Here is a 20,754-nt window from a genome sequence, read left to right as displayed (position 1 = left end):
CCCATGGACTGTAGCCTGCCAGGCTCCTCTGTCCATGAAATTCTCCAGGCAAGACTACTAGAGTGGGTTGTCATTCCCTTCTTCAGGGGACCTTCCCAACCCAAGGATCAAACCTGGGTCTCTTGTATTGCAGGTGGTTTCTTTGCCATGAGAGAAGCCACACTCTGTTCCACACTCTATTAGAAATGTTCTCAACTCCAAGGTCCTCCATCCTCTGCAGCCACTCTCTGATCCTGGGTTCTCTCAGGGCTTCCACACGGAAAATCTGAAGATGCTACTTTCCCATTCCAAGCCCAGTGAGAGAAATGAGGTGAGAGGGCTGCAGTGTCAACATTTTACTCCGTGGAGAAGAGAGCTTTTGGCCTCCCTCATTCTGTTTCTCGATTCAGCAACCCTCCCCTGGCTCGGCTTCCTTCCCCCAGGAGCCTGGAGCCCACGGGGCTCCCCCGTTAGCATCTGCTCATCTAGTGTCCCTGCCCTGTGGCCCCTCGGCCCTGGGGGACCTCCCCTTGTCACTCCTCCACAGCCCCACTGGCCCTGCTGGAGAAAGTCCCAGCGTCGTGTGGGCTGACACCACCAAGGGGTCACCAAGCTCCAAAGCCTGCCTGGGGAGTCCCACCTCTCCTCATCTACTACACACCTCCATGCTCCGCCTCACACTGCCGTCTTGCTGCCAGAGAAAACCAAGACCCACCTTTGAGTACGTCCTACCTCCCCTTCCCACCCCCGATGGAGTCAGCCACTAAACCACTCTCACGTTCTCTCACACCCTTGACATCACTCCTGTTTCCAAGTGACGGTCCCCTTCCTGTTCTCTCTCTACCCATCCCCTCCACCAGCCATCCCCTCTCCTGCTGCACTGGCGACAGAGAGGCAGAGAAGGGGACAGACAGGCCGATGGGAGTTGCTCCTGAACCAGATATTAGGATGAGAATGACGGGAGGGTCAAGGATATTTTCTCCACCCAAAGTCCCCCAGACAACTGAAGTTCAAAGTGTCCAAAACTGAACTCGTACCATAAGCTCATGTACATTGCCCGTCTGATTTTATACCTCAGAAGCACAAAGTTCAAAACCACGAACAAAATTTGGACTCGTCATCCCCCCTTCCTGAACTGTTCGCTCTTCATCTCCTTTCTTCTCCTCCTCCCCATCTCTGCTCTTAGAGAATGGAATCACCATCCACCCAGCTGCCTCGGCCTGACTCTCCTTAACCGCTGACACCTGGTAAGTTCCCAGATCCCAGGAATAAGCCACCTCGTTGACAGCTCTCCAGTCTGACTGTTCTCATCACCTCCCCTGCCCGCTTCAGACCATGCTCTCTTCCCACCTGGGTCATTGCAGTTTCTTCCTGCTTGGGACCTTCCCTTCCCACTCGTGTCCTGCATGCTGAACACCACACTCGGAGTTCACTTTCTAACACAGAGATCATGACAAACCTACACAGGATATTAAAAAGGAGAGACATCCCTTTGTCGACAAAGATCCATCTAGTCAAAGCTATGGTTTTTCCAGTAGTCATGTATGGACGTGAGAGTTGGACCATAAAGAAAGCTGAGCACCAAAGAACTGATGCTTCTGAACTGTGGTGTTGGAGAAGACCCTTGAGAGTCCCTTGGACTGCAAAGAGATCAAACCAATCAATCCTAAAGGAAATCAACCCTGAGTGTTCACTAAAAAGACTGATGCTGAAGCTGAAGCTTCAATACTTTGGCCACCTGAGGCAAAGAGCAGACTCACTGGAGAAGACCCTAATGCTGGGGAAGATTGAGGGCAGGAGAAGAAGGGGATGACAGAGGATGAGATGGTTGGATGGCATCACTGACTCGATGGACATGACTTTGAGCAAATTCCGGGAGATAGTGAAGGACAGGGAAGCCTGGTGTGCTGCAATCCATGGGGTCACAGAGTAGGACATGACTTAGCAACTGAACAACAGCCAGTCACATTATCCTCTGCCCAAATTCCTTGACTCTTGAGAGCTTTCAGTCCAAAACCCTTCAGCAAGACTCCCAGGTCCTTCCTGGTGGGTCCCCCTCACCTTAAACCTCCCATTCCACAGGCAGCCTCAACCTCAGGCAGGCCTCCACAGTCACTGTGTAGCTCACGCTGGTCCCTCTGTGTGAACTCCACCATACACACTTGCACACACTAACATACACACACCACTCCTTTCTCCAAATGCCTACTTCCTCCTTACGCCTCTTTGCCTCCCCCAAGACACAGATGTCCGTCTTAATTTCACCAGGCACACTTCTGTTGGTGGCTGTTTCCCTCCACTAGAATGTCAGCCCCTCCTGGACAGGGATCATAATCTTTTTCTTCTTTATATTGTAAAACCCTAACATGGAACCCAGGATGCAATACAACTGCATGTGAGTGTGTTAGTCGTTCAGTTGTGTCCAACTCTTTGCAACCCCATGGTCTGTCCATGGGATTCTCCAGGTAAGAATACTGGAGTGGGTTGCCATTCCCTCCTCTAGGGGTTTCTCCTGACCCAGGGATTGAACCCGCGTCTCCTACATTGTAGGAAGATTCTTTACCATCTGAGCTACCAGGGAAGCCTACAACTGCAAGTAGGCAGCACTTATAATATGACAGAAATGACTTTATATTCTCAAAGCAATTCTTTGAGAGAAATTATCTCAATATTTAAAGATGAAACAAATGAGGTTCAGAGGTTAGAAATGTGTCCAAAGTCACCTAAGTCAGGGAGTTCCCTGGCACTCCAGTGGTCAGGACTGCACTTTCACTGCCAAAGGCCTGGGTTCAACCCCTGCTCAGGAAACTAGATCACACAAGTTACATAGCACAGAAAAAAAAAAAAATCACATACACTATAAGTAGTACAGTCCCAATTCCAAGACTGCCTTATCTCCAAGCTCATGCTCCAACTACCCCATCACATGGAGCTAGTATTCCAGACACATCTGACAGATAGATGTAGTCACTACAGCGGTGATTCTCCAAATTCAGAGGGTACAAGAACAGGCAGTCCAGAATAGATTCCATAGATCGCAAGTTTAACAAGCACCCCCATCTGACTCAACGTGGACTCCTGGGACCAACCCTTAAGCAAATGACTCTTTGAGACCATGTAAACTCAGATGCAGTTCCCTATACTGCCACACTGTGGCAGTATAACCCCAGTGTTCATCAACTTCCCATCCTAAAACTAAAATTGGAAGAGGTAGGTAGTCCCAGAAGGTGAGCGATCAGCTTGACATCTCTGATCAGCAGAGATTACTGCCCAGCCAACCATCTTCCCCCATGGGTGCAATTCAGCTTTCCCTCTGAAAAGGTTTCTAGGTCACACTATACATCAGTCAGTGTGTTTCCTGTAGCGAGAGCCACACATGCTAACGCACCGGTAAAAATCCACCTCTTCAGAGGGTCTAGAGTACAAGGGGGCTGTGGGCAAGTGACATGAAAATGGACAAAGGGACTGTGGCATCCTCAGGAGAACTCTGCAAAAAACATTACAGAAAGGACCCAAGCGAGTTAGCCACCTTGGGTTCCCCAAGGTCTGGCGTGAGCACTGACCCCAGCAATGGCCACATCCTAACCCCTGTCATTGGGTACACTGATATAGCTTTCCGAGCACAACCTCATCTGTTGTCTCACATTGATACCACCCTGTTATCAATTGGGTGACATTAGGTATCAACCCTGTTGAGGCTGAATCCATCCCCATTCGACAGGTGTGGAAAACTGAGGCTCAGAGAAGGTGAGTAATGTAGCTCTGGGCAAATGAATAGGTAAGTGGTGGGACAGAATTCAAACCCAGGTGTCTCAATTTCGGCTGGAAAGCACTAGAACTTCAATTAATTTAATTTAATTAATTAAAACACCTTGCCTGGGGTCCACTCTAGACCAGTCAGATCAGAATTTTTGATGGCAGGGCACACAGTCTCAGGATGAGAAATTTTTTAGTGCCTCAGTCGATTCAAATATTAATCAAGTTGAAAACTGCTGCCCCAGCTAGGGCAGCACCCACCGGCTGCCGACGACCACTGAGGGGATCGGAGAAGGGTAGGGGGAGCACCCTCGTGGAGGGACCGGTGACCCACAGGGCACAGATCCAACCAGCGCCCAAAGCCCTCTAGACTCTCCGGGAGAACCTCCCTGCTTCCGCCCGCAGAGGGCAGTGTAACTCAGGGCTGAGCAGCAAGCCGGCCTAGGAGTCGGGGCCCCGGCGCCAGGCAGTGCAGGTTCGGCAGCTCTGGGGGCCTTTTTCCTTATCTGCGAAGCGGGGCTAACAATAGCACCTTATTTGTGGATTCCTGAGGACTAACTGAGCTTTAATGTACTTCCGGGGCAGCCAGCCACTAGCCAGTACAGCCCAGAGCCTCTGGCTAGGGATCTGCCTGCTTTGGGGGACCTGCTTTTTTTTCTTCTCCAGGCCTGGCCCCTGGCGTCCTTCTGCCTCTCCTTCCTGAGTTGCTAGGTGGCTGATCGATCAGGAGGGTGGCGGCTCGGGCATGCCTGCCTCTGGTCCCCTCCTCCACGCAGTAAGGGGTACGATGTCACAGAAGGGGCGCTGTGGAAAGTGAGGCCATTTGTGAACAGTGGGCCTGAAAGCACCCGGCACCACTTCCCCTGTGACCTCCTGCAAAGCGGAGTTGTTGTTTAGCCGCTAAGTTGTGCCCATCTCTTTGAGGTCCTGTGGACTGTAGCCCGCCAGGCTCCCCTGTCCATGGGATTCTCCAAAGCAAGAGCACTGGAGTGGGTTGCCATTTCCTTTCCCAGGCATTCTCCCCAACCCAGGGATCAAACCTGCATCGCCTGCGTTGGCAAGCAGATTCTTCACCACTGAGCCACTAGGGAAGTCAGCCAAGTGGGGAGCCCCCCAGAATTGGCCGGGGCTGGAGATGCCAACAGAACAGAGCGGGCAGAATTCTGCTTCAGAGATAGGGCCGTGTCTGTACCCTTTCCCTGGTCCCTCGGCCTTGGCCAAGAGGTGCTGTTCTGGAGCCAGATAGCTCCTTGGGCCCCTCAGCAAGCAGGTCTGAGACTCGGAATCAGAACAGCCCCACTCACTTCCCCTGGGGGTGATTGTATGTCTCCTGCGGGGTAAGAGAACTCGCCTTAATTTGGGGGGCCAGAGGACCCCAATTCCAGTTTCTGGGATCTCTTTCTTCCTCTGCAGTGTCATCTCAATGTGAGATGGACGAAGAGACACTGGGCTCCACCCCCTCCTCCCCCAGAGCCCACCCAGGGGCAGGGGAGGTTGGTCAGACTCCTAGCGCTGTGCTGGGGGTCTCCACCTGGATTCCGGACTTCCTCCCGCCCCATCCATCTCATTTCTGTTATGAATGGGAACCCGAGGCTGGCCTGCCCGGCTTCCCCACGCAGTTGGGGTAAAGCTGGAAGGAAGGAGACTGGCAAGCCTCAGAACCTCTTTCAGGGGAGGGGGCGGGCAAAGACTCAGGCAAAAGACACACACGCTCTATTTTTCCTTCCTTTAATCTTAAGCAAAAGAGACACAGGGGTTCAAAAATAAAAATTTCTTTTTTTCCCTCTCCCAAACATTTACCCCAGCTCCGCCACTGCAACCATCCCCTTCCTGCCCAGCAGGGCCTCGAGCAGGGAGGGTGCAGGCATCTCCAGCTGGGGAGGGGGAAGGCGGGGCGGGGTGTGCCGAGCTGGTGCCGGGCTCTTTCCAAATATAAATACACATGTCAGAACTCCTGGAAGCTCCGCCCCCACCCATCACGCATGCGCCCTCCATGCTCTGCCCGCTCCGAAGAGGGGTGGGGGTGGGGGTGCCAGGCACCGGCTGGCTGTGGTTCACTGCATCCGCGGGGTATGCACCCCTCGAGCCCCCTGCTGCTCGTTGTAGAAGAGATGACACTCGGGGTCCCCCCGGATGGTGGGGGCTCCCTGGATCAGCTTCCCGGTGTTGGGGTTCACACACCAGCACTCCCCACGCTGCCCGTTCAGAGACATCTTGCACTGAGGAGAGAGGAGAACATAAAGGACACCCCGATAAAAACAAGGGGGGTCTCACTGAAATGCAGACTCCTGTTCCGAGGTCTGGGTGTGTCTGCCAATTCCGCGTGGGCATTTAAGCTCCAGTGGGATGCTGGTGATGCTGGCCCAGGAACTGTGCTCTGGTTATTACCAAGGCTGCTGGGGGTGGCCTCAACAGAAAGGCTTGGCCCCCACACGTGGGGAGGTCCCATCCAGCAGATGACCCAGTGTACGGGATGGGTGGATGTACACTTCTAACGGGAGGCTGGGAATGCACGGTAATGGTTAAAAGGTCCTGCTCTATGCTGGGCGTGGTGTAAGCAATCTCTGCTGCTTGCTTACAGTTCCTATCTAACATACATTCATTTAATCCCCACAATCACCTTGCGAATTAGGTACCAATGTTTTACCACTTTACAGATGGTCAGAAGGAAGCACAGACTTGGCCAGTGTCACAGAGCTAGTGAGAGCCACAGCTGGTACACCAACCCAGGCATTTCCCTCCCAGGGTGCCTGCTCTTACCCATGAGCCAGTTCCTCTCGAAAATCCCATTTATCCATAAGGTTCAGAAGAAAAGGTTGCTATTGCTTCTTTGGCACTCCAAAGTAGCTGGCTTACATTTAGTAGGACAGGTGTGTGAACTAATAGCTTTTAATGCTAGACTGATATTTCAAGGGACAAGATGCCTGGGCTAAGAAGATGGGGAAGTGAGATTCCCCTGGGGGGTCAGCAGAGCCCCATACCCCATCTTCTGGCTCCACACACCCACATTTTTAGTTTTTTATTTGGTGTGCCAAGTCTTAGCTGCAGCATGTGGGATCCAGTTCCCTGATCAGGGATTGAACCTGGGCCCCCTGCATTGGGAGCGCAGTCTTAGCCACTGAACCACCAGGCAAGTTCCCACATACCCAGCTTTTAAGTCAGCTCCAATACCCACTAGGATCACCAGGGGAGCCTTTGAAAGCCAGTGCCCAGAAAGCACCCCAGACTCACAAAATATGGATGTCTGGGGGTGGGGCCCAGGCATTCGTATTGTTTAAAGCTCCCTAGAGAAGCCCAGTATGCACTTGGGCTCAGATCCTCCACTGGAAAACAGAATGGCTGGTGGACCCCACACTCTCTCAATCCTGCCTTACGTGAAATGCACACGGACCTTTTCTCCCTACACAAGGGATGAGCTTGAGAAAGTGAGCAGTGGGCTAGGTTAAAGGACAACCCACCAGGATTAAACAACTGATAACAATCACCACTATAAACTCTATGTGGTTAGGTAAATACACATATACACATAGATCATTAAAAGGCATATGAGCAGAGTGGAAGGGGAAGGAAAAAGGGTTCTTTTCTTTTAAAAACTTAAACTTTCTTAATTTTCTCTAATGTACTCATGTTGTTGTTCACTGTTTAGTCGTTAAGTCATGTCTGACCCTTTTGACCCCATAGGACTCTAGACCATTAGGCTCCTCTGTCCGTAAGATTTCCCAGGCAAGAATACCAGAGTGGCTTGCCATTTCCTTCTCCAGGGGATTTTCCCAACCCAGGAATCAAACCCGAGTGTCCTGCACTGGCAGGCAGATTCTTCACTGCTGAGCCACCAATGGAAGCCCTCTTCTATTACCTGTTTTAGTAATATTTCAAGTGGTGTTTCTCCATTCCTTGAGATATTGGAAAACCAGAGAGGCTACCTGGTTTTGAATGGATTAAGGCAGTGATTCTGGAAGTGGGGCCCAGGGATCATCACCATCTCTGAGAGCTCGTTAGACATGCAAACTCTCGGACCCCCCTCGACCTTCTGAATGGCAATCTGCTGCGGCCGGGTCCCCAGAATCACCTGCAGGTGATTCTAATGCTCAGTAGAAGTCAAGAGGCACTGTTAGAAGGCCCTATCTCTTCTCCAAGAGGCTCCCTCCCATGCTAACCGCTGCTGGCAGGTAGCCGGGGAAGCGAAGTCAGACTCGGAAGGGACTGAAGCCAACAAGCCCCGTCCCCACCCTCCCTGGCCTGGCAGCTGGCGTCCCCACCCCTCCTTGCAGAAGACTGGTCTTAGGCTCAGCGCTGAGACCTCAGGGGCTTACTGGTGGCGTGGGGGGGCAGAAACAAGGCACACCCGGGCCGAGGACACCCTCACTCACCTGTTTGAGGTTGTACAGGCCATGCTTGTCACAGTTGGGGATGTGTAGGGAGTAGAGATGCTCCAGGGGGCCCCGCTCATCTGGAAGGCGCATGGTGGAGATCCGCTCCAGGACCTGGTCCAATTCCTGCTGGCAGGGGGTCTGCGGGCACAGGCACACAAACAGGACACTTAGAACGGGCTCACACAACGCCAGCCCCGGCACGCTTCAGAAAGGAGCCCGTGTGCAGAAGGCCACTTTCCCAAGGCCACACAGAGAGCTGGTGGAAAACCAGGAACTTCGGACACCCAGCTCAGCAAGCTCACTGCCTTACCACCAGGCCCCGCCCCACTCCAAGAGAAAGTCAGCCTGCAGGTGAGTCTTCCCTCTTCTCCTCCATCCTTTCAGGGGCCAAAATGGGATCTACTTGCAAACACTGAATTCAAGTATCTCTACCCCATCCAGTGGCCCAACCATCATTCCCTTCCATAAACCCATCCAAGGGCCAAGACAGCAGAGCTGAGCTGGAAAAATGGAAGAGGGGTAGCTGAGTGAGGGTAGTGTATTGCAACAAGAGTGGGCAAGTTCAAGTGGTGGTGGTGATGATGTAGTTGCTAAGTTGTGTCTGACTCTTCCGACCCCAGGGACTACAGCCCGCCAGCTCCAGGGATCCATCTTCATCTCTGGCTTTTTTTTTTTGGCCTGTATCTCAAAGCCAAGCAGAGCTTCCCCAGTAGCTCAGCAGTAAAGAATCTGCCTGCCAATGCAGGAGATGCAGGTCACTTCCTGGTCAGGAAGACCCCCTGGAGTAGGAAACGGAAACCCACTCCAGTATTCTTGCCTGGAGAATCCCATGGACAGAAGAGCGTGGCGGGCTAAGGTCCATGGGATCACAAAAGAGTCAGACACATCTTAGCAACTAAACAACAACAATGAAGCTGAGCAGAAATGTGGAGGCTTTAGAAGGGAGGGACTTCAAGAACCCATATGTCCAGCCCATTTGACAGCCAAAGATGCTGAGGACCTCAAAGAAATACTGATGTGCCTGAAGAAACATTGAATGTTAGCAGCGGAATCAGAAAGTACTTTGCCTGCAGGCACAGAGGACATGGATCTCACGGGACACTCCCTTTGACTGTCCTCCCACCCCTCCAGCCAGACCCGACCCTCTCTGACCCTGGCAGGTGGTGGCCGAAGCTTCTTGGGCTCCTCCAGGCCGAGGTGATGTTTGCCACCCTTGCCCATCTGCCGGTGCTGCTCCGTGACCTTCTCCCGGAACACGGCCAGCTCCTTCATGCCAGATTTGAGGGGCTTCCGACCGGCACCGCCTCCACCTCCCAACAAGTTCACGTTCCCATCCACGTGGTTCTCGACCAGGCCTCCCTCGGAGTGCTCCTCGCCATTGTCTGCAAAGAGAGAGGAAGAGACTGAGAGCTGCGGGTCTAGTTTCCCCAGATATGGGCCCTCCAGGGACCGGCTGAACCCCTGACAATGACAAGAAAGGGGATGACCGATGTCTAAGTAACAGCGCTAAGCAAGATACATGGATGATCAATTTCAGTTTCACATCCACTAGGAGTACTAACTTCCCCCAACTTCTACAGACAGAGAAGCTGAGGCTCACGGAGGTCAGCTTCTTGGCTAAGATCACAGTCCAGGATGTGAACGCAGACTCTCACTCCAGAAAAGAGCCTGGGTTACCTACTCTGCTCTGTCCATATCCCAGGAGGCCAGGCAGGGTTGAGGGATCGAGTGGGCAAGGCCCTCACCAGGGAATGGGATTAAGGCCATCAACTGTTCCCTAGAAAGACCTCTCAGATCCACCCACCACTAACCTCCCCTGTTTAAAGTCTTCATCATTTATGGTCTGAAAAGGCACGGATTGGACGAGTTTGTGAAATTCAAGCCACAGAGAGCACTGGTGTCTGGTGGTTAGTGAGGCGGAGAGTCAGGTTGCCACCAGAACGCAGCGCCCAACACCCCCTCCGCCGTCACTCTTCATCAGCCCGCCTGCCCCCTTCCTGTGCTGCAGGCATGGACACTCCCCTCCTACAGCGCGACCCAGGGACCCTGACTTGTCTCCTGGTCTGCCTATGCATGCTGCCCCGCCCCCCATAACAGGGCTTCCCTGGAGGCTCAGATGATAAAGAATCTGCCTGCAATGCAGGGGACCCGGGGTTCGATCCCTGGGTCAGGAAGATCCCCTGGAGAAGGGAATGGCAGTATTCTTGCCTGGAGAATCCCATGGACAGAGGAGCTTGGCAGGCTATAGTGTGACCATGGGGTCACAAAGGGTCAGACACAACTGAGCGACTACCACTTTAACCCATGACATTGAGAGCTCCCAGAACAGAACAAGGACCACGCTGTGGTTTCATCTTATTGCAGGGCATGTAGCTTCATATCCAAATGACTCGCCAAGGTCCACCCATTCAGTTTTTGAACTTTCTTAGACCCCCAGCCAGTCAGCCACAGGGAACAGCTCCTACTGTTCATGTGGCATGCCCCACACCCCCACCGTCTCACGTAGGCTTAGGTGTGTCCAGCCAGGGAACAGTGAACGGTCTGGAAGGATCCTGACCTGGGAGACCATTTCCGAAGAGCTCCAGGTAGGCCAGGAGCCCCTAACAGACACAGCAGGGGCCTCGGGGCCTGAGACAGCACTGCAGCCCCCTGCAGGCCCAGGGAACACTCAGGGCTATCTCCAGACAAACCGTGCACATTTTCTCTTCCCCTTGAGTGCACCTCCAAAAACTTACAGTCTGGGTAACATACCCAAATGTTTTACAATAAATACTTCTACACAAGAATTTCAGGCAAGGTGCTTAGTACTCGGCAGTCCCTTCAGAATTCAGGCACAGCGTGGAGGGCTGTCCCAGGTAGTGCTGTGTGGAGGAAAGACACTGACCCTTACCTGTAAAAGGAGGGCCGTGCTAACCTCTCTGGGTTGTTGTGAGCTTTGGTGTTCACTCCCTCATCAGCTAAGGGGTGGGACCCTCCTCCATGCCTCCGGGAGCCAGTCCCTACATTCTCAGAGCATCTCCTTCCAGCAGACTCCAGGGGATCAGGCCAGCAGGGTCCCCGCAAACCCAGGAGTTCAACAAAGGCTGGCGCCCATCCTTTCCCTTCACACGGGCCCTGCTGCCTGTATGTCAGCTCTCACCAGCCAGAGGAGAGGATCCCTTTAGAACCCGATACATTATTTCCAGACTGGTGAGCACTGGTTAGGAGGGCAGACTCGGGCTAAATCCCAGCTCTACCATCTTTTATACCAGCCTGTATTTCTCCTGCACATATACTCACTCTGTGCCTCTGTTTCCTTAACTGCAAATTGTTGGATAATAATAGTTCCTACTTCACAGAACAGTCGAGTGTATGTTAAAGGGAAAGCTGTTGAGAAACAGGTGGACGCAGAAACTATGTCCTGTTGGTGGTGATTACTTTGATGATGACGAAAATGGTAATAGTGATGAAGGGATGCTGATGACATCTGCCTCAGTGATCTGCTACGCTGGCCATGTGGAACCGGACCCAGAAACAAGCAGCAGAGGAAGGTAAGTTTCACGAGCATCAGGACAGCGGTCACCTCACCCGAGCGTTGTAAAGCAGTGATGCTTTCCCCACAAGACAGAGAAAGTCAATGCATGAAGAACCCTGATGGTTCACAGTAGTACTGCTCCAATAAGCCTGGTTTCTGCATGTCTGGTTTCCAAGGCCACCACAGAATAAAATCAACAAAATTAAAAGGAATAGGAAGGAAAGCATGTTGTTGGTGCAAGAAGTATCAAATGGCAGAGAGGATAGAGGACAGTTTAAAAAAAAACAGAAGAACTCTGGGGATGTTCAGTGCCCCACAAACAACTCCACAGCCACTGATGACCTGACCCCTGAAAATGTCCACGTTGTGTGGCCCAAAATAAGACTCATGTTGATAATATGACCTTGTGTGTGTGTTAGTTGCTCAGTCGAGTCTGACTCTCTGTGACCCCATGGACTGTATAGCCTGCCAGACTCCTCTGTCCGTGAAATTCTCCAGGCAAGAATACTGGAGCAGGTTGCCATGCCTTTGAGGCATGCAAAAAGGGAAAGGATAAACATGTCAAGTATTCAGTATTTTTTTTTAAAAATTTCTATCCAAAATTGTTGAACTTTAGGAAAGTAAAAATCGAAGTATTTAAATGAGTAAGCCTTCTGAAACCCAGAAAATGTTTCTCCAGAATGGCTATTTCCCCAGAGGCTCCGGGTAGCCCAGATTTTATCATAAATAACCAAGTGCAGGTGATTTCCTATTCCAGAAACCCCAGCACCACCCGCAGGGGAATGCGGGTCTGAAGCATCTGACACCAGGTTGGGTGGGAGTCCGGATCCACCACATTCTACATCAACCTGCCCCAGACGCTCCTCACCCTGCCCACCTCCCCTTTTTGTCTCTGAGGCCCAAACAGCAGAAACCCAGAGGCCCTAAGAGAAGGCGCTCCTGGTTCCCCAGCTCAGGTACCGGCCATGTTCCCCTGAATGGGGGGCTGGCTACAGCTTTCCTCTGGGAGTGTTCAGGCAGCTGAGGCCAACCACAAAGAAGATAAGATACCCCCCCTCCCTGGTCAGATATCAGAGGTGGAGGGTAGCAGGCTGCAGGGAAGGCTTGAGAGAGTCTGAGATAAACCTGGTAAATAAAGAAGATGGTCTGATTCAGGTAACCCTCCATCTCCTTCACGTTAACCTTGATGGATGAGGCAGATGTTGGCACAAGTGGAGAGAAGGACTCAACCCCACCCTCACCGCCAGTTCTGCCATTTCTGTTTCTACAGGCTTCTTTGCCCCTGGACCCATGGGACAATTTCAGGCTCTCTGTCCCCATCTCTGCTGGCACGACCCAGGGAACACAGGAGGAAAAGAGCAAAATGATTACAAAAGTCCTGCTTCCACGCAGGAACCACGCAGGACCCCATAGAAAAGACAACACAGGAACCTGCGGATCGCCCTCACCCAGCCCCAGTTCACCCTGGGCACGACCCCAACCTCACCATACCCTGCCCAGCCAGCTTCCTGCCCCACCGTGGCAGAATTTCTGGAGACCTCAACACCACTTCCAGCATTCCAGACCATGCATTCTGCAGACCAGGGAACTAGACAAGGGCTCTGGGAATCTCCCACCATTTCTGAAACCATCTGCTCTGCCGTCTGAAGCTGTGACTCTCAGAAGCTCAGCTGGCTCCTCTCTTTTCACGGGAAGCCATTCCAAGGCTTAGATGAACACAGCCCGTCTCCACTGTGGCTGTAATCACACCGCCTCAGGTTGGAGGAGGGCAGGTCAGCCTGCGTCCTCTTGAGGAGCTTCTGGAAAGGGCCTACTCGCAGGAACCAATGTCTGGTACATTCTTGAGGTTGGTCCTGACCTCAGCACTGCTGGCCTTGGAACCAGAAGATTCTTTGTTGGGAGCTGCCCAGCACCATCCCGGACTTCCACTCTCCAAAAGCCAGCAGCGCCCTCCCCAAGTTGCAATAATCGAAAATGCCTTTGAACATTACCAGGTGGCTCCTGGGAGGCGAAAATGCCCCCAGGTGAAAACCACTGTTCAGGAGTTAGGCTTTATCCAGAGGCCTGATGCTCTCCATGGCTCAGTGCTCAAGACCCCCGGCCCTTCACAAAGCACCTCCGAGCTACACTGTACCCCCTGCCCCGCCTCAGCTAAGACCCCCTCCACCACGGCTCCAACCCCAGGCACGCCTCTGGTCTCTGAGCCCACCTTCTTGGCGATGGTGGTGGGGACCGCAGAGAACTGGCAGCCTGCTGACCTCTCTTTCCCAACTCTCCCGGCACTCATATCACTGTGCCTAGAGGTGAGCCCCCAGTTGACACTCAGAACCAGGCCCTCGGAAAGGTCTGGAAACACTGGGTGGAGGCGAAGGCCACAGAGAAGAATGCTCATTCAGGGCCTCTGGCTCCTGGCAGGGCTGGCCTGTTCATTACGCACCGCGGTGGGCACAGTACCCAGAGCCCCAGGAAATGTTTTCATTTTTTTTAAAAAACAGAAGAAAAAATAATAAACTTTTAGGTCACAGTAAACATCCTCATATAACACTGATACGTGTCCAGTTATAAAAATATGATTTTAAAACATTTTTTGTGGGGAAGGGGCCCATGGAGGTAAACATGTCTAGGGGCCCCAAGTCATAAAATAGCCCTATGCTGGGTCCCAGAGGACAGAGCTCCAGTGAGCAGTCTTATCCCAGGAGTACAGAGGTGGTTTCCTGTCCCGAGATGTCCCTGACTGCTCTGAGCTGAAGGTCAGTTTGTCTACCCTCACGGAGGCCGACTGGGTTCGGGTATGTTCCTGGAACCCACTCCTTTATTGATTTCATCATTGCCGATGAAAGCGCTAATAAGATGAGGAAATCCATGGGCCTGGTTCGCTGACGCAGGTGCTGACACCCCCCACCTTGAAGTGGAAGCCCAGGGCCAGGGAAATGCAATCGTTTCCCGGGATGGAGATGAGAAAGGCCTGTAGGCTAAGAAGAGCCTTGATTCCTTGACTGCTCCTATTACCAGCCAAAGAGGTTCAAGCACTCAGCCTACAAAGCCTCATCAGCTTGGCTGAATCCCAGCTTCACCACCGAGCCGTGCCACTCTGGACAAGTTACCTAAACGCTCTGTGCCTTCACTGCTCATCTGTAAAATGGGCACAAACAGGATCCACCCGCCAGGGGCGGCAGGCAGGATCCCAAGGGCTGCATGCATACACAGTGCCAAGCACACAGGGCTGGCCCTCCCTCGGGGACGAACCCACAGGGCACCCCCACCCTCTGCAGGACAAGGACATCATCACATGTTACCAAGCTCTGCCCATCCGTCCTCTGATAGGTGGCAGGGCAGTCCGCAGGAAAACATTCCACAGGAAGAACTCCAGCTAGAGATGGAATTTGCCCTCAGGAACAAAAATACCAAGTTGCATTTTTTTTTTTCCTGCCTAGGAGAGTTTGGTTCAGAATAATATTTATTAAGCAACCACTTATGTATGCAGCTCCGTGGGCTGCAGTGCAAAGGTCACTCTAAGAAACGGTTCTGAGCAACCCGAATCATTGAACTGGAAGAGCTTGAAGGCTTGGAGATGACGGACAGGGAACTCCAAGACCCCTGAAGAGATACTGCCTAAGGACTAGCAAGCAGTAGCTGTTCTCCTCTGCCTAGCGACCCAGGAAATGGGTCAGTGCTGTAGCAGGCAGTTTCCTAATGATACACAGAAGGTCAAGCTTTTCCAAGTGGGGAAGATGACAGGAGAGTCAAGTCGCACCTGTGGGAGGCTTGTAGGGCAGGGAGAAGGCTGGTCACGCAGTAGGGACACTATCCCAACTTCACCTCTTACACACCCGGAGGCAAGTTGAGTGAGAAAGGAAGAAGGAAGAGAGGAAATGGATGAGGTGTCCCATTTTACAGACAGCAAACTAGAGGCCCAGAAGGACCAGTACCTGGGTCTCCAGGAGCACACACAACCTCTCTGCTATTGTCAGAAGTGTTCCATAATTGGCCTGGGGTCTCCACCCTGCTCTGTGACCCAGCCTTCCTAACCTACCCAAGGAGGGTGATAGTCCAGCTGCCTACTTCTATGCATAAATACTAAAACTTAATTTTGGGCACAGCCCTTCCCCCCTCAGTGTCTTCCTGTTTGACTGTAGCACTGACAACCTTATTTAACGAAGACCTTTGTGTCCAACAGACCCTTCCTCTCATGAAATGTTACTTTCTCGTCCTGCGATGCTCTGACCTCTGCTCCATTTGACAGTTGGCAGATTTGATTTTCTTGGGCTCCAAAATCATTGTGGACAGTGACTGCAGCCCTGAAATTAAGAGATGCTTGCTCCTTGAAGAAAAGCTATGACAAACCTAGACAGCATATTAAAAAGCAGAGACACTATGTTTGTATAGTCAAAGCTATGGTTTTTCCAGTAGTCATGTATATAGATGTGAGAGTCGGACCAAAAAGAAGGCTGGGTGCTGAAGAATTAATGCTTTTGAACTGTGGTGTTGGAAAAGACTCCTGAGAGTCCCTTGGACAGTGAGGAGATTAAATCAATCAATCTTAAAGGAAATCAACCCTGAATATTTATTGGAAGGACTGATGCTGAAGCTAAAGCTCCAACACTTTGGCCACCTGATGTGAAGAACCAACTCATTGGAAAAGACCTTGATGCCGGGAAAGATTGAGAGCAGGAGGGGAAGGGGGCAATAGAAGATGAGATGGTTGGATGTTATCATCGACTCAATGGACATGAGTTTGAGCAAACTGCAGGAAATAGTGAAGGACAGGCAAGTCTAGTGTGCTGCAGTCCATGCTATTGCAGAGAGTCGGACATGACTTCGAGACTGAACAACAACAATTTCTGATTTATAAGAAACCTTAGCACACTCTGAGGAAAACAAGCCTTAAGACTCTAACAGAAACCCCCTACCCCTTCCTGCTTATGCAGGGCTGATGAGAAAAGAAGACCTTTCCCAAAAACCATCACACATCATCATCGTACATTAACACATCTCCTTTTTTATTCTAAAGAAACCCTAGCCATTTTCCAACCTTCTGTCTCACAATTATTCAGAAATTTAAGGGCTGAGGGCACCATAGAGATGATCTAACCCAACCCTACATCCATCACTCTCTCAGTGAACTCACTTCCTTCAACAGGTACTAGCATCCCCAGGCCCTGCGAGTATACATTGCAAGTAACAGGCCAGGGGAATGTTGGCTCCTTCCCTGGTTCCATCCCAGCTGGGTACAGAAGTCACATGGGTCTTTGTTGATTTCCCCCAGAATGCACTTAAGCTTGACATATATGTTGGGCAAAAAAATAAATACTAACTACCATTTTTCTCCTCTCTCTCAGATAACTTCTCCATTAATATCCATGGCCGTGGACAATTCATTCACAAACTCGAATGGGCAGGAATCAAGAGCCCTGAATCCCAATCCCGGCTTTGCCACTGACAGGTCACCTGTGATTTTGGCCAAACCCTTTAACCTTTCTGAGCTCTAATTTCTCAAAGCTGAAAAAAAAAAAAAAGAAAAGAATAATCATTGTACTTAAGTGAAGGCTGAAGCTGAAGCTCCAATACTTTGGCCATTTGATGTGAAGAGTCGACTCACTGGAAAAGACTCTGATGCTGGGAAAGACTGAAGGCCAAAGAACAGGGTGGCAGAGTATGAGATGGTTAGATGGCATCACCGGCTCAATGGATGTGAATTTGAGCAGACTCTGGAAGAAGGTGGAGGACAGAGGAGCCTGGTGTGCTACAGTCCATGGGGTCACAGAGTCAGATATAACTTAGCAACTTAACAACAACAAAAGTGAAGGCTGCAACTTAAATAGTCCACACCATTTGTAGACTCCCAATGTGGGCAACCAGGCCTTGGAAGAAACATGTGGATCATCTAGTTCTGGAATGAGTAAATGAAAGGTGCATTTGTCAGGCAGAGGGGAATGGAGGGTGATATCTGATCTGCAAAATAGCCAAATGCATGGAGTTGGGTGGGGGGGGGTGGGGACTAGTGAAAAGAGAGTTGTGCAAAACCATCTACTCAGGTATTTCTTCTGAAAACGATTCTGTTGATTATATATATATATATATTATGTTGGAAACATCGAAGCTCTCTGCCATCTGATGAAGTCCTTGGGCAAGGGTGGATTTGCCGAAATTACTTTAACTTTGCTTACAGAAACTAAGGGAAGGAAGGATGGGAGGATGAGGGGAAGAAAGAAGGGAGAAAGGGAGGGAGGAAAGACAAGTCTCACGCTGCCGTGCACGCACAGGTGAGGCAGGGCTCCCAGGTAAACCTGTCAACAAGTTTTCCACTTTTGTTGGAGAGAATCTGAAGCCAATCCCTCCCTTTGTATGGCTGACTGTGCTTACCAGACTCGCCCAGCCTGTGGCCACTGTGTTCAGTAAAACAAGCCGCCCAGAGGCTGCGGTGGGTAATTCAGGCTATGCTGGGAGATGGGGAAGGTGGGGAAGGTAGGGGCAGAAGTTAGAAATGGGTGGGGTAGAAAAGGGCTTCCCTGGTGGCTCAGATGGTAAAGAATCTATCTTCAATGCAGAAGACCTGGGTTCGATCCCTGGGTGGGGAAGATCCCCTGGAGAAGGGCATGGCAACCCACTCCAGTATTCTTGCCTGGAGAATCCCCTGGACAGAGGAGCCTGGTGGGCTACAGTCCATGGGGTCACAAAAGAGTTAGACATGATTGAGCAACTAACACACCCACACAGGGTACAAAGGGGGCCTATTTGTTATTCTTCAGCTAAAGTTAAACCTGAGGTCCCTAGTCTCTCTGGGTGAGAGACATCACATGTCATCCTCTACTTTTTTTTAGATGGTCACGGGCGGCTGGCAACCTCTCGCAACCTCTCACATGGGAATCTTGAGCAGTGCGTGCATGCATGGATCTCAGCAGTGGCGACGTTCCAGCTCAGTTAATGACTCTCCTATCAGGCCATCTACCCCCTGCTCATACCCAGATTCATTCCAAACTCCCTTCTCGTACTTTCCCCCACTCTGAGCCCCTGCTCCCTGCAAGGGCGACCGCTAAGCAAATCTGACATCTCTCAGATACCACCAGACCAGTCGCTCCTCTGTATGGTCTGCAAACAAAGCAAGTTTCAAACAAAAGAGGTTTCTGACCACCCTCTACGTAAGGAAATGGCTGCAAATGAGCAGCCTCTTCTGATGTTCTAGACTCACAGGAAGGAGTGAAAGCTAGGAAGGCTGTTGACCATCTTGATATCAATTTCTCTGGCTCTTCAAGGACAGCCTGGCTCGCAGGGCCCCAGAGAACCATGCTGAATTCGACCCAGGTGGTCACATCATACAGGTGCAGGTACTGACCCTCCTCACCTGAGGACCGTGCCCCTGCACCCCCACAGCTTACCAGGGCCCACCACCAGCTGGAAAGCTGGGTGAAGTCTGTGGAGGGGGATGGCCAGTGGGCACCCAGCCCCATCCTCATGCTGGGAAGGAACCACCACTGGAGACAGCGACAGTGGACAACAGGAGGGCAGAGGACAACCACCTGCCAAGCCATTCTGAGCCCTTGTAGGATGTCCTTTGGAACAAGGGCTCTTGGGCTCAAAGCCTTGGCCAACCGGTTCCAGTGCGGTGGGAAGGGCAGTGCCAGCTGGGAAGCTAAAGTCCCCAGGTTCTGATCTTGACATCACCTCCAGGCCTGGAGTTCTGGGTGATGCCAGCTGGGTGTCTCAGATGTGCAGGCCCCCCGGTGCTCAGCTGTAAATTCAGGGAGTGAGACCAGGCAAATGTCTCCTAATCATAGCTATTCATCAGATAGCATCTGAAGAGCTTGTGAAAAACAGAATCCTATACTCCAGCCCCAGGGGTCCCCTGATGGCTCAGTGGTAAAGAACCTGCCTGCCGATACAGGAGACACAGGTCCAATCCCTGGGTCAGGAAGATTCCCCAGGGAAAGAAATGGCAGCCCACTCCAGTATTATTGTCTGGAAAATCCCATGGACAGAGGAGCTTGGCGGGCTACAGCCCATGGAGTCACAAGAGTCAGAAACAGCGACTAAACAATACTCCAGCCCTAAAGCTTTGGAGACAGCAAGACCTGGGTGGGGGTCAGAGACTCTATACTTTTAACTGCCCCCTTCTAGTTCAGGGCCCCATTCCTGCCTCGGTTTCCTGAAGAATTTCTTGGTGGTGGAAGAAAAGGCTTCTGCTCAAGAGATCTGGCTTCACATGTACACCTTGCAAAGACGAAGCCTCATGAGCTCTTTGCACCTGCTGACAGGCAGGTTCATAAACAGACATGAGTCTACGCTTGGATGAACATAGAGGGGCCGTCCTTGGCCAGGCACCGTGGAGGTTTCTAGAGCAGCTCTCATCTCACCCCCTCCCTGCCAACCTAAGTGAGCAGAAACACAGCGCTGGGCCTCTCTGCCTCTGCGATCTCCAAAGGGCTGCTTCATAAACACCAGGGTCATTCCTGGAATCGCCAAGGCCTGGGGAGGGTCAGGGCTGAGGCAGACAGTTTGAGAAAACAAAAACATGCTGAAATTCAGCACGGTCCTCTGGGGCTCTGCAAGCCAGGCTGTCCTTGAAGAACCAGAGAAATTGATATCAAGATTGTCAACAGCCCTACGAGCTTTCCCCCTTTCCTGGGGGTCCCAAGCATTTCTCATCTGGTTCAATGAAAGTCATCTGAGAACCTGGCAAGGGGACCTACCTGCTGAAGGTCCAAGTGAGCAGAGAATGTGCTTTGGTGCAAACTTGGACCAGAGGCTAACAAAAAAGAGAAGAATGTGCCTGACCCAGTAATTCTGCTTCTCTCTGACTTGTGCACAAAAACTTTCATTACAGCATCACTGTACTTGTGAAAACTATTTAGCAACTGGATCCAAAAGCCTTTCAACAGATGAATGGATAGATAAACCAATAAAGCAATACAATGAAATAATCAGAGCAGTTAAAAAGAATAGCTCTGACCTGTGTCTATCAACATGGGTAGATCTCAAAAACCTAAAGTGGATGGGGGGAAAAGTTGCCGAAAGAAACCTTTTATGTACATTTTCCCATTTATTCTCAGAGAACAACTCTGAAATGACCAATTAGCAAATCTGTTTAGTTAAGGAAGAGAAGCAGTGAATAATGCTAAGTGGTTGTCTAGAGAG

At 51.4% G+C, this 20,754-nt stretch overlaps 1 protein-coding gene across 1 annotated transcript in view; it reads right to left on the bottom strand.

Annotated features, from left to right (window-relative positions):
• Nucleotides 1-5,447: 5,447 nt before the first annotated feature.
• IGFBP2 (insulin like growth factor binding protein 2) overlaps nucleotides 5,448-20,754 on the bottom strand; it is a 29,091-nt gene continuing 13,784 nt past the window's right edge. The window contains exons 2-4 of the mRNA XM_043445735.1: nucleotides 9,261-9,490; nucleotides 8,106-8,246; nucleotides 5,448-5,954 (exon numbers count right to left, since the gene is read on the bottom strand). Coding sequence (XP_043301670.1) covers nucleotides 5,790-5,954; nucleotides 8,106-8,246; nucleotides 9,261-9,490 — 536 coding nt within the window. The 3' untranslated portion in view covers nucleotides 5,448-5,789. The remainder of the gene's footprint in view (nucleotides 5,955-8,105; nucleotides 8,247-9,260; nucleotides 9,491-20,754) is intronic.

This window comes from Cervus canadensis, chromosome 24 (assembly GCF_019320065.1).
Source record: "Cervus canadensis isolate Bull #8, Minnesota chromosome 24, ASM1932006v1, whole genome shotgun sequence".
NCBI lineage: Eukaryota > Metazoa > Chordata > Mammalia > Artiodactyla > Cervidae > Cervus > Cervus canadensis.
The sequence above is the reverse complement of the archived record's forward strand: the minus strand, read 5'-3'. Positions and strand labels throughout refer to the sequence as shown.